The sequence below is a fragment of the Leuciscus leuciscus genome (assembly GCF_965113295.1).
Source record: "Leuciscus leuciscus genome assembly, chromosome: 5".
NCBI lineage: Eukaryota > Metazoa > Chordata > Actinopteri > Cypriniformes > Leuciscidae > Leuciscus > Leuciscus leuciscus.
Genome location: NC_138729.1, coordinates 40,788,781 through 40,816,474, shown reverse-complemented (window position 1 = coordinate 40,816,474; position 27,694 = coordinate 40,788,781). Strand labels below are relative to the sequence as shown.

General features: G+C 37.2%; 1 protein-coding gene and 1 long non-coding RNA gene across 2 annotated transcripts; both read left to right on the top strand.

Moving 5' to 3' along the window:
• The first annotated feature begins 321 nt into the window (after positions 1-321).
• limk2 (LIM domain kinase 2) lies at positions 322-26,570 on the top strand. Its single transcript, XM_082168721.1, has 16 exons — positions 322-570; positions 1,230-1,326; positions 8,735-8,870; positions 13,817-13,926; positions 14,868-15,059; positions 15,459-15,564; positions 18,208-18,416; positions 18,612-18,798; positions 19,180-19,266; positions 19,580-19,711; positions 20,278-20,334; positions 21,588-21,653; positions 22,275-22,452; positions 22,743-22,798; positions 23,066-23,223; positions 25,058-26,570. Exons 1-16 carry the CDS (start codon positions 555-557, stop codon positions 25,218-25,220), a joined length of 1,950 nt encoding a protein of 649 aa, XP_082024847.1. The 5' UTR covers positions 322-554; the 3' UTR covers positions 25,221-26,570.
• LOC309498172 lies at positions 23,230-24,902 on the top strand. The gene is made up of 2 exons (XR_014205868.1): positions 23,230-24,608; positions 24,864-24,902. It is a non-coding gene; the product is annotated as an uncharacterized lncRNA (long non-coding RNA).
• Positions 26,571-27,694: the final 1,124 nt, after the last annotated feature.

Genomic DNA, 27,694 nt, shown 5'->3' with positions numbered 1-27,694 from the left:
AATGCGAGACCCTGCTCTTTGATGTGGATGCTCAATTGTGCATGAATAACAGTCACACGGACGTAGCTGTTCTAGTTCTATTGCACGCATAATCTCGCTGCAATACGTTTTTATCAAGTAGAATAATAGCCTACACTGAAAGAAAAAAAAAAATAGGCCTATAGCAAGAATTGTCAAACAAAGAAAAGCACTGGATTGTGTACACTTCGTTCCATTAGCGATAGATGTCGCTGCGGTATCATTGGACGTGGTCCGGCTTTGTCGCGCAGTCTGTTGCAAACGCTCCTGTTTCAGGTGATTCTGTTTGATCCCTTCCGGTCTCCGTACATTTCTATGTTATGACGTCATCTGGTCGGACGAGCTAGAGAAAGGGAGAGAAACTTTGAACTTGCTTGGAAACTTGATGAAACATCGTTTCTCCCTCAACTTTCAGCTGGATTACTCTGTGGGTCTCACACATGGATCAGAAAAGGAGCATCGCTGGTATGCGGTGTGTGAACTTCAGACTTTTCTGGACCAGCATGTGAGCTTGAACAAATAAATCAGAACAGGTCATGGACGAACGAGAAGGTAAGGATTACGCGTACGATATTTACTTTTGTGCCAGAAAATGTTTGCTTGAGCTCCATTCATACTCTTTTTGTGTTATTAATAAATTATTTGTGTTGACTTTGACGCAGTTCATAGACACTAGTTAGTTATCCAAAAGTTTTCATATCAGATGCACTAGAAAATAACATGTAGGAATTTGCTCATTCGATCGCTTTGTTTTGTCTGTGTGTACCAGTTGACGTTTGCCGAGAAACAACACTCTGTTTTATGTCAGTAATTTCTAAATATTCAAATGTTTTCTTTAATAAAAGTTGAGAACTGCATTAAGGTTTTTAATCACACAACAAGTAAGTAAATAAACAGCTAAAATGGCCCCCTCTGTATTAACCTGCTTTTCGTTTAAAAAGAATTGAAGACAGATTTTAAAGCAGTGTTATTTAAAGAAGATCCATTACATTTAGACGAATTTTAATGGTAAAATACTAATAAATTGTCTAAATGTAATAAAAAAGTCGCTAGAATAGATATGCAGCGCGAGCCTTCAGCTCGTGCTCACAAGTTTTAAAACACAAAATGTCCCAAATCGAAAGTTGGGTGCGTGGGCTTTCCCATGAAAACAAACAAGATCTGTGTTTAAGGTGCCAGTTCTGAAAGTTCCTCTGATGTTTGATTGACAGATGTGACGGAGTGCGCGTGCACGGGCTGTGGCAGGAGGATTCAGGACGCGTTTCATGTGAAGGTTCTTCAAGATGCCTGGCACAACTCATGCTTTCAGTGGGTCTTTTCTTGATTTCTCTTTAAACTGAGCCAGACTGCCTAGGAATGGAGCGAAATAAACAAAATGTTATTGATTGCTTTTTCCTTGAATTCTTACCCTTCTGAAAAGAAGCATTTTAAACCAGCCTAACATGGTTTGATAGTTTTAACTGTTTTCCCAGCCGTATCTGTTGGCTGGTTTTCGAGGGATGTCCAGCTGAGCACAAGCCTTCTCAGGCTGTAGACCAGCTTAAACCAGAGAAAAATATCCAAACTATTGCATTCAAATGAAAGCATTCTGCATTGTTTTCTTTTACACTTACTTGCATGTATTATGGGCTGCTTAGTTAAATGTAGCTTGTCAGCGACTATTGGTAATGCCTAGAACCTTCAGCTTAGATGTTTTGTTTATGTAAGTGCATGAGAGAGAAAAGTTGGTGTTAAAAAACATGAAATGATAAAATGGAAATGAGACGATTAAATGATTAAAGTTGTCCTCTCTCTTAAGGCTACTTAATGGTGTAAAGGTCCTTTTTAAAGAAAAAGCTAATGATCTAAAACTCTTAAAATTTCTAAATCGGCAGTTCTTGGTTAGATTAATGTGTCATCAAAGTAGTTGCATCCCTAGTTAAGAATCTGCTTGCCATACTTCTAAGGGCAGCTCTTTTTTGTACCGGTTACCATTGTTGCGTAAAGGACATTAGTTAACATAACTCACCTCAGGAAACATTTGTCTAGTCACCCTTTATTGATATAACGCTTTATACAATACAGATTGATTCAAAGCAGCTTTACAGTGATAACAGGAAAATGATTTAATGATGGGATCATGTGAACCGAGTTCATTTCAGCTGTAAAGCAGCTCCAAAAAAGAAACTAGTCATTGTTCTGCTGAAGCCAGTCCATTGTGGATTCAGTTCTGTTGTAAAGATAATCAATTATTAAATTAGTTAATTTCATCTATAAAGCACTTGATGTCATCGTCCAGCTCAGTTCAATTCATTGTTTTCATGTTATGAAGCATTACCGTGAATGAAAGTGGAAGCTTTTGGGGGCCTGATTTATCCTTGATCTGACTTTGTCAGACAAGCTTGAGAATGTTGTCCGTGGATGAAAACCCAATGTCCTTAAAGCTGCCTCAGAGGTAGGGGGAAAAAAAAACTCAAGTCATTCCAAAAGTCCATAGCCAAGGTTTACGGAACAATTTTGTCATCATGATTGAATCAGCCATGTGCTGCGAGACTTCGGCCCATATGGAGACACCGTGATCCATAATGAGGGCAGAAATTACTCCATGGTCCACAACATTTTATGCAATCTGGAACAAGGGTACAGCTTAGGCCTTTTTCACCTGTTGATTTTTTCTTTTTCTTGTTTGGATAAATTTGAGTTTCCCAATTAAATCATAAAGGCTTGTTGTCTCTGGCTTAATACCATCAGAAGGTTTATTGCTATAGTTTGGTTCTTGATTACATATTTAGTGATTAACTTCTTTCTACGGTTTAATTTATTATTAGCTTAATTGATTATGACTCTTTGTTCCTCTGTGGAATCCCTCTTATGTTATGGCAGGCATTCCCTGTGAGCAGTTGCAGTGCAGGTAGGATCTCCTCTCTGGTTAGTTGTCACATTCCCAGACATCGGCTCATAGCTCCACAAGACAAATACAACCCACCCCACCCCCCTTTTTGCCCCTTTTGGCCCCTTTTGTGATTGGAGGGACAGACTTAACTCTTATGCTTTAATGACTGTTCTAACTATAATTATGGGAGGGGCTGGAATGTCTTCTGAATGCTGCTTGAATCTGAATTTCCCAATTTACTTGCATTTACTAGTGATTAAAATGTGATTTATGTGATTAAAATGTGATTTATGTTGCATGGAGTTTTTTAGTGTTATAGCCAAAGTTTTTTGAGACCTTCTTAACTATGTCGCCACATTTTGTTGCTTATTGTTGTTGTTATCTGTCAGCTTCCTTGATTAAATTGTATTTATGTGAAAGTACCTGCAGATAGCACGTTGTTTTACATTTTTTTATTATTATGGTATCGATTGAATCTAAGCATAGCTGTTTTGACCAAATCCAGATCTAAAATAATCACCTATGGCATTGGCATCTTTAAACACTAGGAATTTTTAAGCACAGGTTATTGTAGGATTTGAGGATTTTTTTAATCTAATTAAAATTAATGATGTGATGTGAAAATGAGTGATTATTTGGATGGTATTTTCCATGTCTGCTCCCTTTATTTCCGTTGATCTTTATCATTGGGTTCTGTGAATGAGGTAGATAATAAATGTGATGGGGTACCTGCAAGGATCAGAAGGTCGGTATACCAGTTGCAGGCAGCTGAATGTTTCTTTGTTAATGTGAATGCAAGTAGAATGATGGAAGTGAAGAACTGTTTGTTCTGTTCTGCTGTCTGTACTGTTTGTCTTGAGTATATGTCAAGGCTTGAATCATTTCTTTTGTTTGACGTGTCGTGAAGCCTTTTATTTTTCCTCTGGGTGTAAACTGGAACAGGAAAGAGAAGTGAAAGCGAGAGATATTTCTTGAGATACCTGGTGTTACAGAGGTTCTGTATGAGTGTTGTTTACAATGGCAGTATTGTGGGTCATTGTGATAATTATTTAAATGTTTCAATAGAAATTGTTTGTTATCATCTCTGCCATATGTCTCTCTGAAATATGATTACGATGTAATATTAACTGTTTTCTATTTTAATATATATTTTATTCCTCTTATGGCAAAGCTGAATTTTCAGCAGCTATTTGTCCAGTCTTCAGTGTTGCATCTCTATAAAAAAAAATAAAAAAAAACCCTATATGTATTTAAAATTTCATACAAAGTGTAGTACAAATCCATTAACTTATTTACTGACATATCGATTAAGACTTAACAATATAAATATTGTAATTCAACTTATTTGGAGTATTTCTTTATTACACAATGCACTTTTAATATTAAGCCTATGTGTTTTAATATCACTATTAATAAGGATACAATGATCACTGTATAATATCCATCTTTAAATGCATGATATTCAGTGTACCTACCATTCCATTTTAGCACAATCAAATATACTTATGTATATTTGTTCTCATATTATGTTCACAACTTGTAATAATTACTTCAATGAGCTCATTGTTTCTGCCTAAAATGTATACATGATGTTAGCTAACAGTGTGATTTGTAAATTGTATTATCTACATTTCTGAAATGCATAACTTGGACACAGTCACCTCTGATAACAGATCACTCTAAATTGTAATGTAGACACATGCATTTTCTCTAAAGCTGCTTTGAAGCAATATCTATAATGAAAAGCGCTATACAAATAAATGTGAATTGAATTGAATCTCTCTAGTTGGAGCTCAGCACAACTTCCGGATAACTTCCGGATAAGTGTAGTAAGTACAAAATTAGTTGCTCCAATTTAGGTACTATTTAAGTATAGTTTAAGTATATACATTTAGTACACCAAAAGTACAATTCCAAGGTGTTTATATTTAGTACACACATTGTATTCTCCATTAGGAACATGTCAGACATGTTTTGAAATTAGTGGCCAAAATGTACCAGTCACATCTGGTGCACAGGTGAAAGTTTGTCATGTGTGCACACCTGCTCAGCCTTTGCCGTGTCCTCACAGATGTTAGTTCACTATGTTTGCCAGAGGATGATTCACAAATTTCATCTGCTATGTTGTCACTGTCGGAGCACAGGTTGCCCGACTTGTGAGCAGGTTTCACCCCACAGGCACACAAATGGTGTTCCTAAACTGGATGACAAGGTTCTACCCTCTCTGTGTGGGTGACTGGCGTATTGTGTCTGCCTCTAGAAACAGAGCTTGTCAACATTCCTCCAAACAAAGGCAACAATAGGGCTTATGGCCAAAATCTAGCCATTCTGTCGACAGGCTTGAAGGTTTGGTGGCCTTCTCACACTAATGTGATCATTATCAGAACGTCTCAGCACTGTGTTGGTTTTCCACATCCTCCCCACGTTCATTCCATTGAGTGGATTTTTTCCCCTTAGTTTTCCCCATTTCTTTCCCTCTATTTCCCTTTTTCTGGCACATGGTGTACCAGAGAGAACAGCCTTCAGCAGAACATAGCATGCCAAACGCTTCCCTTTGGCACTGTGTTGTTGGGTTTGTCAGAGAGTTGGTTTCAAGTGATAGTTGGCCTTCAGTGTGCATGGCCTTGATTTGGATCCTAAAAAAATCTGCAACGCATAGCTCTAAATTTAAACACAATACTCTAAAATTGGATTACTAGAACTTACTGTTATTTAAGTTAATAAATGTCCATTTATACCGCACACCAAGCCATTCATTCTGCGTGCCAAATACATTTTAATAGGGTATTTAAAAGATTAATTGTTAAAACCTTCAGCATTGGAGAGTATTCGTGTTTTTCTCATTGTGGAAATAAAGCTCATTGAACTTCTGGAACATGGCCTGGAGATGATTTCCTGCCGGGATTCTTGGACTTTGCTTTGGTTTAGACCTGGTGGCTGTCTATCTCCTTTCCTGACCGGAGTCTCATTAAAAAAAACTCACACAAAAAAACTGTTTTTCAAAAAACATGATTTTTACCATTGTCTGAGAATTTAATCTTTTATTTTGTCTAATATGTTTCTAATAATCTATTATGTTTTATTTTCTTACCTCTAGTTGTTACCATTAATCTGTGCCTTTGAAGCATTAAGGATTTAGAATTCTGTGCAGAATTGTCGCTTTACTCATAGTGGAAAATTTGGCCAGGTTCACTCCTTACAAAATTGTTTTAGCTGCTTCAGTTCTTTCCTAATAGGCTTAAAGAGAGAGCTCACCCAAAAATGAAAATTCTGTCATTAATTACTCATGTCGTTCCAAAGCCGTAAGAATTCATCATCAGAACATGAATGAAGATCTTTTTGATGAAATCTGAGAGCTTTTTGTCCTTCCATTGACACTTTAACTGTTCAAAACGTTCATAAAGAGATCGTAAAACTAATCCATATGAATTGAGCGGTTTAGTCAAATTTTCTATAGAAACTTGATCGCTTTATATGTTGAACGGATTGAATTTAGTCTTTTATTCACATATTAACATTGATCAGCAAACATAAACAGAAGCTCAACTGAACCTGCTTGACGCGCGAAAACAAATGTGAAAGCACAAACGTGCTGCGTAACACACGAGAATGAACCTCATTGGTTCTCGCACGTCAAGCAAACATGCTTAAGCTGATTACCAGATCTGATGTGTGAGTTGATGAATGTCTATATGTGAATAAAAGACTAAAATCAATCTGTTCATCATATAAAGTAATCGTGTCTCTTCAGAAAATTTCTGACTAAACCACTCAATTCATATGGATTAGTTTTACAATCTCTTTTTGAAGCGTCAATGTGTCAGTTGCGAAGCTGTCTATGGAGTGAAAGAAAGCTCTCAGGTTTCATTAAGAAGGTCTTCATTTGTGTTGCGAAGATAAACAAAAGTCTTACGGGTTTGAATTAGAACGACATGAGGGTGAGTTAATTCTGTTAATGACAGAATTTTTATCTTTTTAACTAACCCTTTAAGCCTACTGTGATTTAATAATGATTCAGGAACAGTGTTGTGATAACTACCTAAAAATAGCATGTATTAATTACTAACTACACACTACACGGGTGTAATAATTGATACAGTGTATTGATTACCCACTGGCAATTGATTTATAAAACGATGCATCACAAAACAGCTATTTAGCAAGAAAAGAACAAACAATTTGGAGAGAAAATTGTGTGTGAAGTTGCCAGGGCAGTGCTATGTGGTTGCTAGGTTCTGCTGGTTTGAGCTATCATTCATAGTATCTGTAAAAGGAGAAGTAACACAGGGAAATCTAATACTATTGACTGATTATGTATGCATGCATGCATTTTAGTTTTTTTTGTGTCCAATAAGGCAAGGCAAGTATATTTATATAGCACATTTCATACACTATGGCAATTCAAAGTGCTTTACATGGAGAGGAATAAAATTTATCACAAAATAAAAGCAAGGAAAATTCAAACAGTTATTCAAAAGCTTTACATAGAAAGGAATTATAATAATCACACTATAGCAATTCATAGAGCTTTGCATAGATAAAATGAACTAAAATAGTAAAGACGATACATAGAATAATCTTCTCATCTGGCAAAACACCGGTGTATCTTATTTTAACTAATAACTAACTGTAACATAAACATGGTTTGCGTTATTTGTCATTACATTTATGAAGAGTTGTTTTAGTATCACTAATACAAAAGCACACATAGTGTTCAGTGACTATATGAGCGGGTCTTGGTGTATATTTAGTGGAAATATTTTGGCCATTCATCATGGTACTGCCATTTGCCTCTAAGCCTGTACTTTAAAGTTATGGACCCATTAGGTGTTCCAAATCTGATGACGGTCCCAGTTGCCCCCCACCTTACCTCACCTAGTCTGGCAAAACAAGCTGTGGCATGTAAAGAGGAACTTTTTGCTTTTCACTCATCCTTCCCTGTCTCTCCTGGACAAGTGATCCTTTGTTTCAAAAAGCCTCAAGGTGCAAGTGCTCTGCCGTTCAAAGTTTTTAATTAGGTTACATTTTTCTTTCTCGTAGGAAGTAGATAATAGCTTAAAGTGGCATAGCTTGTATCCCAACATCAGGTTCCAATTGTAGGTAGGGTGGCTGAGAGAAGAGTGTATGAGAGAATTTCATGACTTGTTTTGGCTCACGTCCCAAATTCCTTAACTATAGTGTTAGTGTGTGTTGACCGGTTGGACTTTGTCTCGGCCATGATTGAAAGAATGTTTTTGTACATACATGTATGTGTCTCCTTCAACATCATTGACCACTGCTTAAGCTTTACCTCTGGTCCTAAAAAAAAAGTCTTAAAAATAGAATGTACTATGAGTTATACTATTTTCAGATGTATGGCTGAAACACTGTAAACATTTAATAACTTTGGTAAATGTTAAAGTTTAACTAACAATAAAAATAGTTTACTCATCCTCATGTCATTCCAAGCCTGTGACACATTCTTTTTGGCTGTGAAACACAAAAGGATAAATATTGAAGAATATATTGACCACTCTTTTGCATGTCTGTCAAGCTCCAAAAAGAGGAACAGATGAGTAACATTCTTCAATATTGCACCTCCTTGTATTCTACTGAATAAAGAAAGTCCTGTGGGCTTGGAACAGATTGACAGAGAGTAAATGAATGTTAGGTAAAATATTTCTTTAAAAAATAAGCGTGAAATTCCCAATGACATGGTGAACATGTGAAATACCTAGACTACCTCACTTGCTAAACATTTCAGTCAATTAGGTTTCTATTCTCTCATGGCGAGCTGAATGTTTAAAGGAACGTCTGCAAACAGAATGTTTCACTTACAGACTTTTCCATTCTTTTTTCCCCCAGGTGTTCTGTGTGCTTTGATCTCCTGACAAACTGGTACTTTGAGAAAGAGGGGAGGCTGTACTGTCACAAACACTACTGCGAGAAGTTCGGGGAGTTGTGCCATGGCTGCTCGCTGCTTATGACGGGACCTGCTATGGTAAGAAAAGCCACGTGAAAGTGTCAACATGTCTGAATTGCGTGGCAGTGTGTTTATTTTTCCAGAGAGTTTCAGAAAAACACACACACAGAGAGTAAAGAAACTGACTATCAGTCGATAGGTCTTAAGAAGATAATTTCAGAAGGCTCTGCTATCCTGCGCAAGAACAGATAACACCCCATTGTCTCATTCAGTAAATATTTACATGGCTAAATCAAGATGTCTAAAGAAGGCAGGTAAAGTCAATAAATGCAGATGTTTTTCATAGTCCTGAAGAGGTCACTGATAAGGGTGGTGGAAAGGCTTTAAACTCTCTTTTCCACTCCAAATGTGAGCAGTGAATCACATTTGAGTGATGCTTTTGGGAGGAATTACAGAGTTTTTTTTTTTTTTTTTTTACTTCTATGAGTCAAAAATGTCCCTACAGCTGTCTCACAAATGTCCAAAGCCCTGCTATATTTGTTACATAATTAGAATATAGTATCAAGGGTGCAAGTTTCGATTATCCAAACTGTCATCAGATTCAGCAGAGCTTGTGCTGAGATATCATTGATTGTTTTGCAGCCTTAATGGGATAATTCACCCTAAAATGAAAGTTCTATCATCATTTATCCATCCTCATGTTGTTCTGCTGAACACGAATTGATATAAATTGAAGAATGCTTCTATTGATTTATGTTACCAGTTTACAATTAGTTTCCATCAGTTAAGGTTAGTTAATGCATTAACTAATATTAACTAACAATGTACAATACATTTGTTACAGTACTTCTTAATCTTTGTTAACATTAATGAATAAAAATACAACTGTACATTGTTAGTTCAGGTTAATTAACTAATGTTAACTGATACAACTATTGATTTTAATCGTGTAGCCTATTAGTAAATGTTAAGTAACATCTGTGATTAATAAATGCTTTAGAAATATTTTCGTTGTTAGTTCATTTTAACTAATGTAGTTACTAGTGTTAACAAATTAAACCTTATTGTAAAGTGTTACAGATTTTATTCCTTTTATGACAATTTATTGAACCTAATTCTTTCAAGCTCCAAAAAGGATATCCATATGCACAAATACGCAGATTACATCAATTATAGCAAAACAAACCTTAATCATAAACTAACTTCAAACATCATTGGTTCTCACGTCACGTGACCAAACGTTTGAGCATCCCCATATTTGATGTCAAATCAAGTTTTGATTTGAGAGTGAATAAAGGCTAACATTTCAATCTATTCCTCATACAAAGTAATAGTGTTGTAATCATACCAATTAAGTTGGGTTAGGCTTAGGTCCTTTTTTGAAGCTTAAAAGAATTGGGACCCATTGATAAAAATGGACAAAACCAGCTGTAACATTCTTCAAATATCTTTTGTGTTTCTTTATTCTTCTGACATATGACTTCTTAGTTTTCTCATGTGTCTCAAGAATATAAATTAAAGGGTTAGTTCACCCAAAAATGAAAATTCTGTCAGTAATTACTCACCCTCATGTTGTTCCAACCGCGTAAGACCTTCGTTCATCTAGGCTGCTAGGTGGCCCAAACTTGCTGGCCCAGAAAAGTTATTAAAGAGATCGTTAATATAGTCCAAGTGACTACAGTGGCTCAATCTTAAGTATATCAAGCGACGAGAATACTTTTTGTGCGCAAAAATAAACAAAAATAACGACTTTATTCCACTATTAATTTCCTTCTCTCTGGGCCTCGTAAGTATTTTTGCGCAGCGCGTCTGTGTTACACGTCACCACGTAGGCTCACTATTGGCCGATGTGTGTGACGCGCAGAGCAAAAACACTACGCAAACCAACTTGAGGCCCAGAGAGAAGGAAATGAATAGTGGAATAAAGTCGTTATTTTTGTTTGTTTTTGCGCACAAAAAGTATTCTCGTCGCTTGATATACTTAAGATTGAGCCACTGTAGTCACTTGGACTATATTAACGATCTCTTTAATAACTTTTCTGGGCCAGCAAGTTTGGGCCACCTAGCAGCCTACGGAGAAGTTATCAGCTCTCAGATTTCATCAAAAATATCTTAATTTGTGTTCCGAAGATGAACGAATGTCTTACGCGGTTGGAACAACATGAGGGTGAGTAATTACTGACAGAATTTTCATTTTTGGGTGAACTAACCCTTTAATCTCATTGCTGATGAAATCTCAAATTCTCAATTATATAGTAAATGATCTCATTCCTATGCACAGGATGACTGTGATCTGAAGGCTGGAATGGCCACAGTGTTGTGTGCCGTTTCATCATGCGTCTGGAATGCCTTTGCATGGGCTTCAATGAGGAGCTTTGTAATCGCAACGCTAATGGAAGCTGTATCAATGTGTGAGAGACTTACAAATCCATCTCTAATGTACACAAATCACTGCTCACAAAAACAGGTAGTTTTTAAATGGGTTAAGAGAGAAAGGGGCAGAAAGAGGAGAATTTGCCAGCGAGCAAAATGCATAATAGGCCTTTTCTGTTTGGGCTTTGATTAACGGATGCCAAGTATTTCTGGTCGGGGTGTGTTGCCAGTTGTGGGCTCAGAAGCACAAGCAGCGGGGGTGTCAAAACCTTTGAAAGACAGGCAGGAAAAAATCACATCCTCACAGCTGAAGTGCATGTTTGAATATGTTTGTGTATTTGTTTATAGACCATCCATGATAATGAAAATTCTTTTCTTTGGCTGAAAGTTCCTCATTGTTCAGTTTTGTTCAGTTTCGTTCAGTTTCTGCCCTGTTTTTGTTCTTTCTTTATCTTGGAATGAATTTTGTTATGTCTAAGGCAACTGTAGTGGTTCTGCCACCACTTTTAAGCACATCAAATTTTGGGTGAGAAATGAACTCAACTAAATGAGATGTGTAGTTTTTTTGCTTTAATTTTTTCAGTCTGTTCTATGTTCAGCCGTGGTGATGTGACTCCATGAGTCCTAAGGGAGGGGCGGCTCTTTTACAATGTACTGCTGGGAAACAGCCTTTCTCAAATGCACATTCACACTCTACTGTAACACAGGCGGGTATGACGTATATGAGTCGTGTAAGCACAAAAAAGATTTGAGACATGCTTACTCACAGGTTGAACCAAGTGTCAAGCAGGTCAACTAACTGCCCTTGAGCAAAGCACTGTAAATATAGACTTGGTGTACTGTAAAGGAAGACCGTAGCAAAACAAAGCACTGTAAATGTAGACAGTAAAAAAATAAAATAAAAATGTATACACACAAAACGTTGATTCACAGATGGTGAACATCACTGCTAATCTGTCTTTTGTAGTATATAGGCTACTATAATATATATAAATATATATATATATATATATATATATATATTATGTAGTAATTATATATATATATATATATATATTTATTTACTATTAATATTATATAGCCTAATTATTATTGTTATTTCTCTCCATGCTATGTCTATTATTATTATTATTATTATTATTATTATTATTTAGTGTTACGGTAGAAAGTAATTTGTAATGGTGAAATTCATTTCTGTTTTACGCTAGAATAAGTGAGAACAAAACCAAGTAGGCATAAAATCCTCTAATTGCCTGTCTACATGTTCTGCACTCTGATTGTTGAATAGTGTGGACTGCTTGAGGAGGTGTGGCTTACCCAGCCGACAAATTACCCAAGAATTTAGTTAGTCAAACCCTGGGACCGTTGATTCACAGCTCGGTAAACATAACTGCTAATCTGTCTTTTGTGGTTCACATTAAATGAAACCTCAGTGTGACCTCATACTTTCTCCATTCAGCCAGAATGAAAGGAAGAGCCAGAGGATTATTGGTTAAATAATTTTCCATTCAAAATAAGAGAATAAAAGTCTGTTTGTTTTGTTCCATAACCCTTGTTGATTGGCAGTTCTTTTATGTTGAATATGAGTTTGTGTGCCTTCATAATACTGTTTAAACGAAGAGCTGCAAACTGTGTGTGATATCTTTCTAAGGAGTGAGATGGAAAGATTTTGGCACTGAGACTTAAAGTCAAAATCAAAGTAATGAATGTGAGTTTTATTTGGCTTTTCTTTGGAGATAAATGTGTGCTTCAGAAGGTGACTAAATCCCACAAATCTTCCCTTTGGTGACATCCTCAAATGTAAGAAAATGATTAATAAACGCTTATTAATATTAAAAGTGCAAGATGTTTTCTTAGGGAAGTAGATTGGATTTTGGTTAGTGTTGGTCTGAAATTAATAGAATGTGCTATGTATCAAAACAGTATAACTTAAAAATGTGTTTGATTTATGAAAATTAATTCTGTCGAATTGTATTTGCTAGTAATTAGTAAATGGATGTTTATGGTTAATGTATTTCAAGTAAATCTCATGTTAAAATGTCATGTGTAGTTACACATTTTAAGGTATTTTTTCCGGTTTATTTATTTCTCAGGCTAAAATGTCAGCGAAAGTAAAATGAGAAAATAATAAAGCTTTGCCCCAAACGTTTCTGAAACTGGTTTCTTCTTGTAAATGTGCATTTTCTAAGATTTATGAGATGGAGGTCAAAGAGAGAGCCTGCATTAGATAGAGGTAGGAGGCGTAAAACAGAGACTGACACACATTATTTGTTGTGTAAGAGCATGGGATCATGGTTATAGAAAGGGTCTGGAAGCCTTATGTCACTTCTGATAACATGACAGGACCAGACTCTTGCAGGTGTTACAGAAAAAGATAGCACATGCTTACGTCACTGCTAAAGAACGCAGACTGAACGAAGACCTTGCACAGACACAAAGCAGATGAAGCACAATGAAAGCATGATCCACCACACCTGGGCTTGGCAGAGATAGCAGTGAGCATACTAAGCGTACAGGGGTATTCCAGAAAGATTGCATCTGGACCACTGTCAGGGCTGGTGTTGCTGGCACGTGGCACTGAGGATTTGGGCTTTTGGAGTGAAATCATGAGGCATCTGATCTGATCTACGCTGGGTATTTGTGTGTTTCAGGTAGCAGGAGACTATAAATATCACCCCGAATGCTTCGTGTGTTTGAGCTGCAGGGTCGTGATTGAGGATCAGGATACCTATGCCTTAGTGGAACGTACCAAACTTTACTGGTAAGTAACTTCACACTTTTCAACTCCAAACTGTACATGTATTAATTGTAGACTGTACTGGTGCAGAAATAAACTTTACTTTAGCTCCAAACTGTATTAATGATTCCTCTGTGTTGACTTATCTTAGCTGGAACTATCTGATATCCTGGTTTTACAAGGGGTGTCCTGACAATTATCTAAAACTTTTTAAATATGTCCCAGTTTCAGTATTAGGCTCACTGAATTTTAATGAAGGATCTTCCGTGTCATTTTATCTGCCATCTGTGGTGCCATTTAAGGTGCTCAATAGGATGACCTTGCAGAGACGCAAAGCTGTTTTTGAAAGCCAAGCTGAACAAAATCTAAGAATTTCTTTGTTCAACACATGTAATTATGTGGTGTTTTGTTCGGAGTTCTGCTCTCAGCTTACATTTTTGCAATCAAATTGGCTTTGCAGGTAACCAGGTAAATTTGCATTTCTATTATTATTTTATATAATGATAGGTGGACACCTCCCATGAAAAAACAGTGGACTCCCCCCACTCCCGTTTTTCCTGGTTGTATTTCCAAATTTTACTGGGAAAACATTACATAAATTAATTAAATTGAAAACTGTCCATGGGGAGTATTTTCACATTAAATTCAAACTGTGGGAACTTAAATGTATATTACATCCAAACAGTACTGGTAAACAGCAGCTAATATTTAATATGATGATAATCATTATCTCCTAATTCTTTATCAAAAAGGCTTTTTAATGGACTTCTTAACTTGCATTTTGTGTGTTTTCAATTTGCTATTGTGTGTGTTGTTCTCTTCATTTGTTGTTTTCAGTAAAGCACTGGCAGGTTGACGCACATCTGAGTGTTTCATAACTTGTCAGGTCTTGTCCTAAAAGTTCAGGTCCTAAAGTGCTCAAACTCTAGTAGTGAGACTCATCAACTTCTCTCTCTCTCACACAGTGGTAAATGCTACAAGCAGGAGGTCCTGACACCGATGTTGGAGAAGCGTGGTTTGGCCGACTCGCCAACAGACCTGCTCCCTCACACAGTAACTCTGGTATCCATGCCTTCTGCCACCAATGGAAAAAGGGGCTTCTCTGTCAGCGTGATTAGAGACTGCACCAGTGCCACAGCCAGTGTTCAGGTCAAAGAGTAAGTGAAGACATGCAGAATTAACATGTAAAAAAAAAAACTTGATGCACCCCCTACTTGCCTTACTTGAGATATTCGTTTGAGATCTGGTTTAGCAAGCAGTCATATTACGATGAATATGCTGAGAAGCATTTGGAATAATAGAGACTTGAAGTTATTTACCACCTCACAGATTCACCACAATGCCACCACACCCCATGCCAGAGACAGTGTTAATGACACATGGAATGTGTTGCATAACTGTGGCAATATGACAGCTCATGTTGGATTAAAGGCACAGACTGCCAGTTTGTTTTTGTGTTCTTTTGGGAGCAAAACCATAACAGAAAGCTATGAGATGTCTCTCATCATTCCTAACCTGTCTTTTGATGAAAATCTCCCAAAACCTTATCCTTACAGGGTCAGAGGGATGCATATTAGTCCAGAAGTTCGGAACGCCATCCATGTTGGGGACCGAATCCTGGAAATTAATGGACTCCCGGTGTCAGCTTTGATGGAGGAGGAGGTACTCTCCATTTATTACTGCTACCATGCTTGATATTAGCTTTGAGGTGAGGTGAAATTGTGCCAACGCTAACGTGTTGAAACAATGTGACAATACAGAGGAACGGCATGAGAAGCATTTGAAATACAAACTGTCATACCATAGCTTGTCCCAGCACACACAGTGTCACTCCTCATACCTTGGTAATAACTTTAACCTGGTCATGCACTGAATTTACATTAATCCCTAGTAACAGGCTGTTTGTGATATGACTTTGATGTGTTTTTTGGTTATTATAATCCATATGACACTTGGCACATCTGTTGTGTTTTGTTAAAGTGTTAATGTTGCAGAAGCAATATTTAGTTTTCTTAAGAATAACATTTAAGGAGTCAGGCATGGGTTTAACTTTGTAATACATACCTGTGCTGGGAGGTTTGTGTGTATATTCTAGTACTAAAGTGACTTGTCAACTGTATGTAAATGCTTTGCATTCTTATCGTGCATTTGTAAATGTGATTTAATTCTCCCACCATTTCTCCTTAACATTTGAATTCCACTGCTTCTCTCAGTTGTCATGGATTTGTGCCTTAATTTAATCATGTACCATTGAGGTTTTAGGACTGACTTTGTTTGGCAGCCATCTGCCCAATGTAATGAGCAGCCTGAGGTCCCCTAAATCCTAAAAATGGAAAAATGGAAAGTCCTGAAATTACGTCTGGAACTAAAGATTTTATTTTTTTTCCTGATTAAATGAATAATCCCCGGTTAATTTAGCAATAAATAATAACCATAAGTAAGCTATGTATGAACTTAAATCACAAAAGACAAGGTTTATGCAGTGTAGGCCTAAGTAGGAAAGGGGTTTACTATTGCTGCGTTGAGTCACTTTATGGGATGGGGGGTATATATGCCTCATGCTCAAGCGGACACATAAAGCTTGCATCAAAGCACTGGCAAAAGTAGCCTAATGATATGAGTGTGTCGGAAAAAAAAACAAGGAGACATTTTTATTGTTTACAAATAAACTAGTGCTTTCTGAGTCAGTGTTGGCTGCAAAGATGAAGTTGGCGTTGCTGAAGAAAGAAATGCACCTTTCATTTGGATTACATATTTAGAGAGTTTTCGATTCAAATTTTTCCGTTCGTTTAAAAGTAGTTCAAGCTTTCTATATGCCTATTTCTCATGTCTGTGAGGCAGCCTATATGCTAAGTTCATTTATGTGACGCGCTCTAGTTCTTCCTGCAGTCAAAATATTGTAATGCGTGCTGTTGGCATCGAGCCTGGTGAAATGTAGCCACACTTTTGGTCTTTTCCACATCTTTTCCATCTATGGGGTTGGGACTCTTACACACTACAGCCTTGAATGTGAGCTACGTCTCTGGGCGTAACCGCCATAACTAGTGTTTTTCCTTGATGCCTCGCCACAGCCAATCATGCTTGCATGCTTGGGTATCGAAATTTGGCTCCAAACAGCAAGACATCTTTTGATACTCAATGGTATCGAGGCAATTCAGTCGGTGCCTAAAAAGTATCAAAATCGATAACCAGCCCTAAGTCCAATCGATGCTTGAGTTCATCCATTAGATATTTTAAATAACTAACAATATTTCGGGATTTCGAGATCGCCCAAAATATCCAGGATACGGCTTTTGCTTTCTCGTCGCCATTCTTTTTGTTTACATGCACACCTTTTGATTCAGTAGGACTGAATTAATTCCGATTGGTGAATCTAAATGTAGTGTTTACATGAACGCTAAACAAGTGATCGGTTGATGTGCGTTCTAGCATTGCTAAGAAAATTCCTGTCTCGATCGGGATCCGTGTGAAGCAGAATGCAAAGCTGGCACGTACGTGTCAGTGTCAAATAATGTAAACATAATGAATGGTGACTGTAGAAAGCAAAAGCCGAATCCCGGGCATTTTGGGCGATCTCGAAATCCTGGCCAGATATGTCCTGGTTAAACAGGACGTATGGTCACCCTAACTAACAACGTTAAATGTGTTGTAAACGGTTGCAGAGAGCACATTTAAACCGCGCATCTCGCAGCCTTGTACCCATGGCAGCTGGTAAAAAAAACTGAATGCTGTATGAGCACAGCCGTATTAAGCACAAAATATAGGACTGACAACCATATTCTAGTGCTGTAAAAATTCATTGTAATAGTCCAAATACTTGCGCAAAATATTTTTGTAATAACAGCTGATTTTCAGCATGCCCAGGAGGCGCCATCATTGGGGAACATAAACAGAGTGACGAATTGCCACATTACTAATACAAATCGACTAATTTACATAATCAACGTAATCAATTATGTACAGTTACAGAAAGCTGTTATATGTCTTCATTACTGGATGTCCAGATTTGTCAACCTGAAAATATTGAATCTCAAATGTATTCCACTGTTCCTGTGTATTACATCTTAAATTTTGTGTTGGTATTAAGGGTTTATCTTTTGCCCCTTTAGAAAGACCTTTTGTGTGGCACCAGCTTTGACTGGGAGGAAAATCAATGTTATCTATGTGAACAGCACTAGTGCACAATGCTCAAGTTTTATGACTAAATGCTGTCCTCTAGCTTTTATTGTTGTTGTGGCACACTGGCGCTTATCAAAACCGACCAGAGTATTTTGTGACCTTCTGAATTCTGATTGGTTATTCCAGGTGGAGGACCTCATCCATAGGACCAGTCAGACACTGCAGCTGTTGATGGAATATGATCCAGTCAGACAGCGTCTGGAGCAACTCCGCCTGGGCTCTTCCTGCAATCAGCTGGGTGTCCCTGCGGCCTCCCGTATGCGTCTGTCTTCAGATGCTGAGACTGAGCGGAGTGACACAGTGGACAATAGACGGTTAAAGAGGAGGACCCTCAGGTAACTTATCCAATCAGTTTTCAGCACTGTGCTTGTGTAGGTTTCGCATTTAAAACTGGAGCACAATTTGTTTATTCCAAGTGGATGTGGACATACAGAGAGGGTGCAAAGTAAATACACTACACGCTTGTTTATCCTTTCCTAACTGCTTTTTGGGCTTATACAGAATTAATACTTTTAACTTGTGTATTGTAGACGTAGCAACAGCACCTGCAAGTCTCCAGTCTCTCCATCTCCTAAGGACCCTCCAGTTCTGACTCGAGATATCGGGCGCTCTGAATCCCTTCGCTCTCCTTCCAGCTGGTCCCACCGTATCTTCCGTCCCTGTGACCTCATCCATGGAGAAATACTTGGAAAAGGCTTCTTTGGACAGGCCATCAAGGTGTGCAACAACAACATATCTAATTTTCTGTGTAATTCAGTGTATATGGTCACTGGTTCCCCAAAGTTGTCTAGAAGAGCTGTATTACTGCATTGAATGAGCTTAGTTCAGTGTTGGAGGACAGGTTCTGTACAGGAATCATAAGGAATTTTGGTTTTGATTCCACAGTTCTGAATTGTGTTTCCTCAATCATTGCATTTTCAAAAACTTGGTTGAAAAAATTTCTATTGCCTTGGAATGACACAGTGCAGGGTTATAGTTCCATTCACAACTTGCAGAAGAATGCAGATGTTCGAGAACCTGATTTAATTAAAATCTTTGGTTCCACTATTTTTGAATCCACCATTATTTCCAACCCTAAGACTGTGTGATCTTCTGTAGGTGACCCATAAAGCCACAGGTGAGGTTATGGTCATGAAGGAGCTGATCCGCTGTGATGAAGAGACACAGAAAACGTTCCTGAAGGAGGTATGAAGATCCCTTTCTTTCTCGCAAGCATCTCTCATTCCTCCATCTGATTACCTCTTAATTTTTTCCTTCATCTCCCTATATCCACTTTTATCCCTTCCATCCCTTTGTTGTCTGCTTTGGGTCAGTATCAGAGTGTGATTTAAACAGCAGATAAAACAGATCCATGTGGCGCCGGGATACAGTGTTGCTGTAGGGTTTGTGATTTTCTTCAGAGGAAAAGAGACTTAGTCTTAGATTTATCCAGTCTGTATTTAGTTTGAATAACTTTATGAATCTCAGCAATTCATTATTTTTTTTCTCTCTTTTTCAGGTAAAAGTGATGAGAAGTCTTGATCACCCACACGTTTTGAAGTTCATTGGGGTTTTGTACAAGGACAAGCGGCTTAATCTGATAACAGAGTTCATTGAGGGAGGCACTCTAAAGGATTTTATCCGTGACAAGGTGCGTCCTGATTTTAAAATCCCTTTTTTCCTTTCCTCTTGCTTCTAGGAAGGGCCGTACATCATCTGTTAGTGTTTTAGTCTTTGTCACTGTCTCTGTTCACCTGAGATGAACTTTGCAAGGAGAAAGGGAGAGGGACAGGGAATAGGGACTGGAAAACACAAACACACTCTGTGAAATGAAAGGGAGAAAATGCAGCTGTGCGGTTGCATCGATGAGAGATAAAGGAGGTATGAAGTGTTTCCAGGTGAGGGATTCTAGTGGGAATGTTTTCCAGATCACCCACTGGGTTTACTTCAAATATGGGTTTCAACACCAAACATAAGGATAACAGATGATATACCTCTCTCGTTCAGTCTTTCATTGTGTCTCTATAATGCACTATAATGTTTTCAATAAAAGTGTGTCTGTGTGTGAGTAATTTTGTCTGTAATAAGCGGCTGACGTTACGTAATGATTTCCTCTCTTTCACGGACAGCATAGCGTGCTGTCAGACTGGGCTGTATTATAGTGTGGTTATAAACTAGGCCAGCAATTCATCTCTCTCTCTCTTTCTATCCCTACAGGACTCATTCCCATGGGAACAGAGAGTTAGTTTTGCAAAGAGCATTGCATCTGGAATGGTGAGTGGGCTTCCGGGTCTGCACACTTATAGCTTTGCAAAACAATAAGCTATTGTTATACAATATTTTAGGCACTTTTGGATCATAGCTGACATATATATGTATGTATATATTTGAAGGAAATGGTGAGATAACATTTAAATGGCTTTGGTGGCCTGTTTAAAGTTGTTTTTGGATGTTAAAAACATAGATTAATATACAAAGACTATAAGACTTCCGTAGGTTGATTGAAGTATAAACACTGTGCCTCTGGTACTATCAAAACATAGTTGTTGTTGTTGTTGTTTTTTAGTGTCACAAACAGTGTGATGCAGCTACAATGGCTCTACCAATGGCATGAGTTTTGTCAACTGATAACAAATAAGGCCTATTTCATAATTTTGCATTACATTTGATGTCATTAGAGGAGCAAAAATACTAGTATCAACACAAGCCCAAATGTATTAGTCCTGTTAAAAGAAGAATCTGTGACATCTCCATGGAGTAACATTTCAGAAATGGCATTGCATTTGATTTATATTTCTGTTGTCACACTGGGAAGCCCCAGCCACTGTTAAAAGTAATCAGTCCAAGACGGCTATACATTAAAAATGTTTTAATTTAGAGATGCACAATATATCTGTGCAATATTGTTTATCAGCCAATATCGGTATCTTTTATATTTATTGCCATCATCAGCCATTATTGGATATTTATCTGTCAATGATATTTAATAGTTTTTGCCTATTTTAAGATTTAGATCATCATCTAGCACTAATTAAAGGATACTGATAGATTATGGCAAAAATGTCAACCTTGAAGAGGTTTGTAATATGCGTATGTTTTTTAAAAGGAAATATTGTCTGGGAATTCTGTGTTGTTACATGCCTATTCGGAATGTCTGCGATTGTATTGTGCCATGCAATATTTGCACTTCCAGTGTGCAGTGTGCACACACATTACTTGCTACAAAAAACTTGTTAAATTACACCTGGTTAGGACAGAGTTTTACCTTCATCTCCAGGAGCATGTGCATCTCAAATCAGACTTGTCTGACTAGTTGGGAGACAGTGAAGCAACTTCCTGTCTAGTAGGAGGTTTTGTTGTGTCCTGTTGCCTAGCGCTGCTATGATGCACTACTTCAGTTTTTGTCTTAGTTCTTGTTGTTGTAGTGATGATCAAGTGGGTCTAATGCACTTCTGTCTTTCCTCATTCTGCTCACACAACCTCTTTTTCTTTCTTCTCTGATTGTTTTTGTTGTTTTATTCTTTCAGGCATATCTGCATTCAATGAGCATCATACATCGAGACCTAAACTCTCACAACTGCCTGGTCAAACTGGTACGGGAGGAGTTTCACCCATTTCACATTCATTTAGATCAGAGTCTACACTTATTATGCCTTGCTTGGGGAGCCCAGGTCCTAGAATAGCTGACAGGCCTGTGTCAGCACAAACAGAAAGGCTAAAGTAGACAAGCACCCAAAAACAAGTTATGTAAGAAGAACATTTGAGCAGGAGAGAGAAAATACAGTGAAGGCTGAAGATCCGTTCACACTTGAGGATTGTTTAGTTTAGTCGTTGCTCGCTTGTTTAGTTAGTGGTAAGAAGGTAAGACAGGAAATGCTGTCATTCACATATCCTGAGTAAATCACTTATGACAAGCTATTTAAAGAACCTTTTTAAGAGAACAAACAGCATTCCTTTGGGACTTAAACATTTAGACATGGACAGTTTAAAGCTAGGACTGACTTCTGGTGTTATCAAGATTTTTTGACACTACTTTTTAATTATTTTGTCAATTTTACATTTTTATTATTATTATTGGGGTTTTTTCCCGCATTTCCCCCCCTTTATTCTAAAACTAATACCTATAAACTTGTATCATAGAAATGTTTATCTCATTCTGTCACACATTTAGCATAAATTCGTTCATCTTTGCTCTACTTGTCTGACCCCTGCAGGACAACACCGTCGTGGTGGCAGATTTTGGTCTGTCTCGTCTAATCATGGAGGACAAGGTCAAGCAGCCACCCCCCGACAAACCAACCAATAAGAAAAGGCTGTTTAGACGCATTGACCGTAAGAAACGTTACACGGTTGTGGGGAACCCTTACTGGATGGCCCCAGAAATGCTGAATGGTGAGAAGAGAGAATTAAACTTAGGATCTTTGAAATAAAAAAAAACAAATAATCATAAACTTTAATGTCTTTCACACGCTGCGTCTGTAAGATTTAAAAATATCAGAAAACAGTTTAATTTATGTGACTACATTTTATAAACTGCTTACTGGATGGACATTAATTGTTGTCTGAGAATATTGTGTTCATGTTTTTTCTGTTCCTCCACGTAATTGCCATCATCTGATATAAAGTTGTTTGTTTTTCTTGATGGAGCTCTTTTTCTTTTCTTTTTTTCTGTGTGTAAACAGGTAAACGCTATGATGAGAAGGTGGATATTTTCTCCTTTGGCATTGTGCTTTGTGAGGTAAGAGTTTTTTTGTAGTGGTAAACATCTCACAGATTTTATGGCATGTCTTGAAAGGACAGCATGAGCTCTTAGAACTAACTGTCATTTATGTAAGCACTTGCATACGAATGTCGGAAAGCCGAAAGCAAACGCTACGCTCAAATGGTTTGAGTCAAAACGGCTACATTTCATTCACGGTTATGTAAGAGGATGCTTGAAAGTTTCATAGTGTTTATTTTTCTTCCATTTGTCCTTATCCATTCTTTCTTCTTCCTTTGGTAATAGATTATTGGTCAGGTTTATGCAGATCCCGAGTGTCTTCCGAGAACGCTGGATTTTGGGCTCAATGTGCGAAAATTCATTGAGAAATTTCTTCCTGAGCACTGTCCTCCTGCTTTCTTTGCATTGGCTGTGGCTTGTTGTGACCTTGCCCCTGACAACCGGTAAGTGCCACTGCGTTTTGTCACAAATGCGCTTCTTTTTTTAAGTAGTAATGTTGAAGGTGAGATTGAAATGTAAACAATGTGTTTTTCCTCACCACAGGGTGACCGATGTGAAATGATCATTTCCCTGGGGTGTTATGGTGTTTTTTTTAGACCTTTTTTTTTTTTATGACAATTATCTCACCTATATGTTTGCTCACTCTATGTATTTGTGTTTTTACAATGTGGTAATTTTGGTGCGTAATAGCTTACACACAATAGGACAAGGAAGCTTGATTTCAAACTTTGAATTAAATTTACTCAGCCAGTAAAATAAGAACAAATCAATTAAAAGCAGTAGCACAAATAAATACAACAGAATAAGGATGGGTCAAACAGTAGTATTCAGGTACAGAAATACAATAAACTGTGAATTAAAGCACAATAAGCTGCGAAAAAGAACTCTATTTGGTACTTGCGAGCTGTTTGCGAGGCGGCATTATGTGTGCACACTTTGTCTGTGACTGTGACCGCACAGAAAATTGTCTCAGAGAGAGCGTGAGTACCGAATGGTTTAAAAAATGGTGCAAATTATAAACTTTTATTTTAACAGTGCCACACTGGCCTGCTTAGGGAGGTGACAATTCTGTCGATACTCAAGTGAAAGTCCTGTAATGTGGCGTGAAGCTTGCTTGTAGTGCAGACTCAGAGACGCAGTGTGCTGATGTGTGCAATCACTCGTGCTGTTTTCAAGATACTGATTTGAACTGATATTCTGTGTGGATTCATTTACTCATCTAACCTACATGCTAAAGTAAATAAATGTTTGCAGGATTTCTCACAATAAGTCGAATTGCTATACCCACAATCCCGAACCGAAATTCAGCAACTGATTCAACATATATTCTATTATATAGATATTTGTGAAACAAATTTTCATAACTTTTCCAAAACTTTCTGGCTTTATTTATTATTCCAGGCCTGGAAATTGCTATTTTAAAATTAGGCTAGATGACTTTTCCAGGTTTTTCATGATCAAACGAACCTTGATTGTCACTAGAGGTGGGCAGTTTGAACGACAAATTAATTTTGTATTTTGTAATTTCATGTGTATTAGGACAGGAATTTTATTTCTAATATTTTTCAACTGAGCAGGACACTGTAACTGCTTGAAATGTCATATCAGCTACCCATACGTGTATTACATCCTTAAAAAGAACATGCACTACCATTCAAAAGTTTGGTGTGTCTGCATGTTTTTTGTTGTTGTTGTTTGTTAGATAAATACTTCTATTCAACACGGATTCATTAAATTGATCAAAAGTGATTATTTATAAAACTATTTCAAATAAATGCTGTTCTTTTGAACTTCCTATTAATCAAAGAATCCTGATGAAAATGTATCAGTTTCCAGAAAAATATTAAGCAGCACAGCTGTTTTCAACACTGATAATAAGAAATGTTTCTTAAGCACCAAACCATCATATTAGAATGATTTCTGAAGGATCATGTGACACTGAGACTGGAGTAATGGCTGCTGAAAATTGAAAAAATAAATAAATGCTACTTTGCAATCACAGAAATAAATTATATTTTAAAACCGCTATTTTGAATTGTAATACAATTTCACAATATTACAGTTTTTACTGTATTTTGTTCAGTTAAAAGCAGCCTTGGTGAACAATGAGCGTAAGAGACTTCTTTTGAAAAATAAAAACATTAAATCTCACCCTAAGCTTTTGAACAGTAGTGTATCTAGCTATAGTTGAACAATGGTGATTAACATTACCCTGTAATGGACGGAAAGACTTCCAGTTCTTACCTCTTACCTCTTTCCTCTTCCTGTCTTCTTCAGGCCTGCTTTTCAGAAGTTGGAGGACTGCTTTGAGGCGTTGACTCTGAATCAAGAGTTGAATATCCCTCTGCCTGCAGAACTGGATGAACTTCAGCAGAAGTTTTTAAGGACTTATGGACCCAGTGAAATTGCCTCTGAAACCCAGGAAAACAACAGGAACTAATCCAATGGCAGCAAAGGCTGAGATTTAGGCTGGAATCTTTTTTTTTTTTTTTTTTACAGAGTTTACAGAACTGAATCAGAGCATTTACCTTGGGTTTGCATACTGAGTACATGCTCATGTGTTCTTTGGAGAGATCTGTCACGACATGCAGAACTTTGAGGGCATTCTAGAACGGCAAATGGTTCTAAGCAGAGTTCTGTTGAGGGAACAGATACATTTCAGTGACCATGAGCTTCTTGTTGCTTCTGGCTAATTTGGATGGTTTAAGCCTAGTTATGATTTTACCATGTAGCTCAAACCTTTAAGCCTACCACTAGTTATATTATCATAGATCTCCCTGATGAAGTTTCCCTTAAATGTCAGATTAATGAAAAATCATAGTGTAGCATCAATTACAATGATCATTAAGTATTTTTGACGATAACATTAATTACAAAAGTGTGGTTGGTTGAATCTCATGAAGCCTGTCAAGAACATGTCTGGGTCATATTTCACCCCACATTAAAAAAGGAATTTATCAAGTATATTATGAGACCACTATAATAAATTAATGCACAAGAAAGAAATGTGGGAGAAATGTCACAGTAAGAGTGTTACAAATAGGGTGAAATGAGACAAACATATTTTTAAATGATAAAAAATATGGAAAATTGACTACCTGACTTTAGTAATGTATGTAAATCAAGCATTGTTTCCTCCTGCAGGTAGTTGTGCTTAAGTACTCAATTGTTTCTGTAGCACTAGCACTTGAGGTCCTGACCTCTGTAACTAAAACAAGACAGAGTGATAAATCTGTTATGAAAGTAAGTAACACACTTCTGAGTTCTGATATGGTTTCCAATGTGTGGTTTCTTGTAAATGCTTCTTATATTGTAGTTCATTCCTGGTACATCAGCTATTTGAAAACTGGAGTTGTCTATTCCGCTGTCATGGACTCAACTTGTAAATATATCATGACAGGGCAAGAATATTTTTTTCTTTGTTATCTAAACCTGATCTGGGGTTGTATTCTCCAAGTGAAATGATAAGTGAGATCGTAATGCTGGATCTTCTTGACCAGCCGTTTCTAGGAGTTTTAAACTCGTGAAAAAGCCTGTACTCTTTGTGATCCTCACTTTGATCACAAATATTTAAATGAAAACTGGATATATTTTTCATCTTTGTATAGATTTGATGTCATGTTGGGATAATGTGGATTTGTAGTTAGCATATGTTTGTAGAATGTGAAAAGCTGTATAAGAGCATTTTTTTTTCCTGTCAATGGTACTGACATGTATAAAATTATAACCACTACTTGTACGCCACAGGTTTCTTACACTAATGTTTAATGAATAAAGATGTGATAAAGTATTGGCTATATATATTGCTTTTTCCCCCCACCTGTTTTATAATTTTTCTAAGTGTTTAATCATCCACAGGGAGGCGCTGTTGTATAGTACATATATATGGTGCTGACAGCTATGAAAGGCATCCTAATGTTATTTCTGCAATATGTAGAAATACTGTGAACAGTGATACAATATACCAAAACCGTGTCTCACTGTGCAGTGTGCTTGACGTGACGATATCTATAAAGACATATTGCGACTTTTCTTTTACCCGCGTTATTTCACTGGATTAAAAAGTTCAATATAACATGCCACTTGTGAGTCGGTCTAAACGTAAACGTGAGTTATAGTGCAGCCACTGGAGTGTTTCCAAACCTGGTCCAGGAGCATCCCCAGCACTGCAAGTTTAGTAGAGACTCCAAAGGACACATTAAAAGGGCCATTTTAAACCAAAGTGGACATCGAAATCTCATCTGGAACTTTAAGTGTCCAAGTGTCCGACTGTCCGTCAACGAAGCCGTTAGCGTACAAGGCTAGCGGCGGGAACTTCAAAGACGTAATTTTGCGGTTTATGATCACGTGATCCAGAGTGGCGACGTAAATATAAAATATATCTTATATAATTACATTTTAACTGAATATCAAACTAGAGATAATATAGATTTTAAATAAATTTAATATATTTAAAATCAAATAATTAAAATTGTCCAGCAGCAAGTACTCTGTAAAATCGTCAATTTGAAAGTGTTTGCATACTTGTGACCCTCAAGCTATTGATCAGCAGAGTATTATGTACTTTCATATAACTACTATTTAAAAAAAAAAAAAAATGATAATGAGCAAATACTCAATGGCCTGGTTTCACAGACAGGGTTTAAATTAAACCAGGATTAGGCTTTAGTTCAATTAGGTTTTTTAAGTAGCTTTTATAAATGTGCCTAAGAAACAAACATTACTGGTGTGCATCTTAATATAAAACAATGGAACTGACATTTTACACATTTTAATTTATGTCAGTGCAAGTTGCTTTCAGTTAAAAGGGATCAAACATGCATTTTAGTCTGGGACTAGGCTTAAGCTTTATTTGTGAAACCGAGGGAATGTATACTGCACAGTATGCAAGTTTTCCATTCTGAACTCTTTTTT

Bases quoted from the DNA above. Each gene is read 5' to 3' on its own strand.
- limk2 (XM_082168721.1), top strand. The intron at 22,453-22,742 runs GTGAGAAGAGAG...GTGTGTAAACAG, and splicing joins GGCCCCAGAAATGCTGAATG to GTAAACGCTATGATGAGAAG. The intron at 22,799-23,065 runs GTAAGAGTTTTT...CTTTGGTAATAG, and splicing joins TTGGCATTGTGCTTTGTGAG to ATTATTGGTCAGGTTTATGC.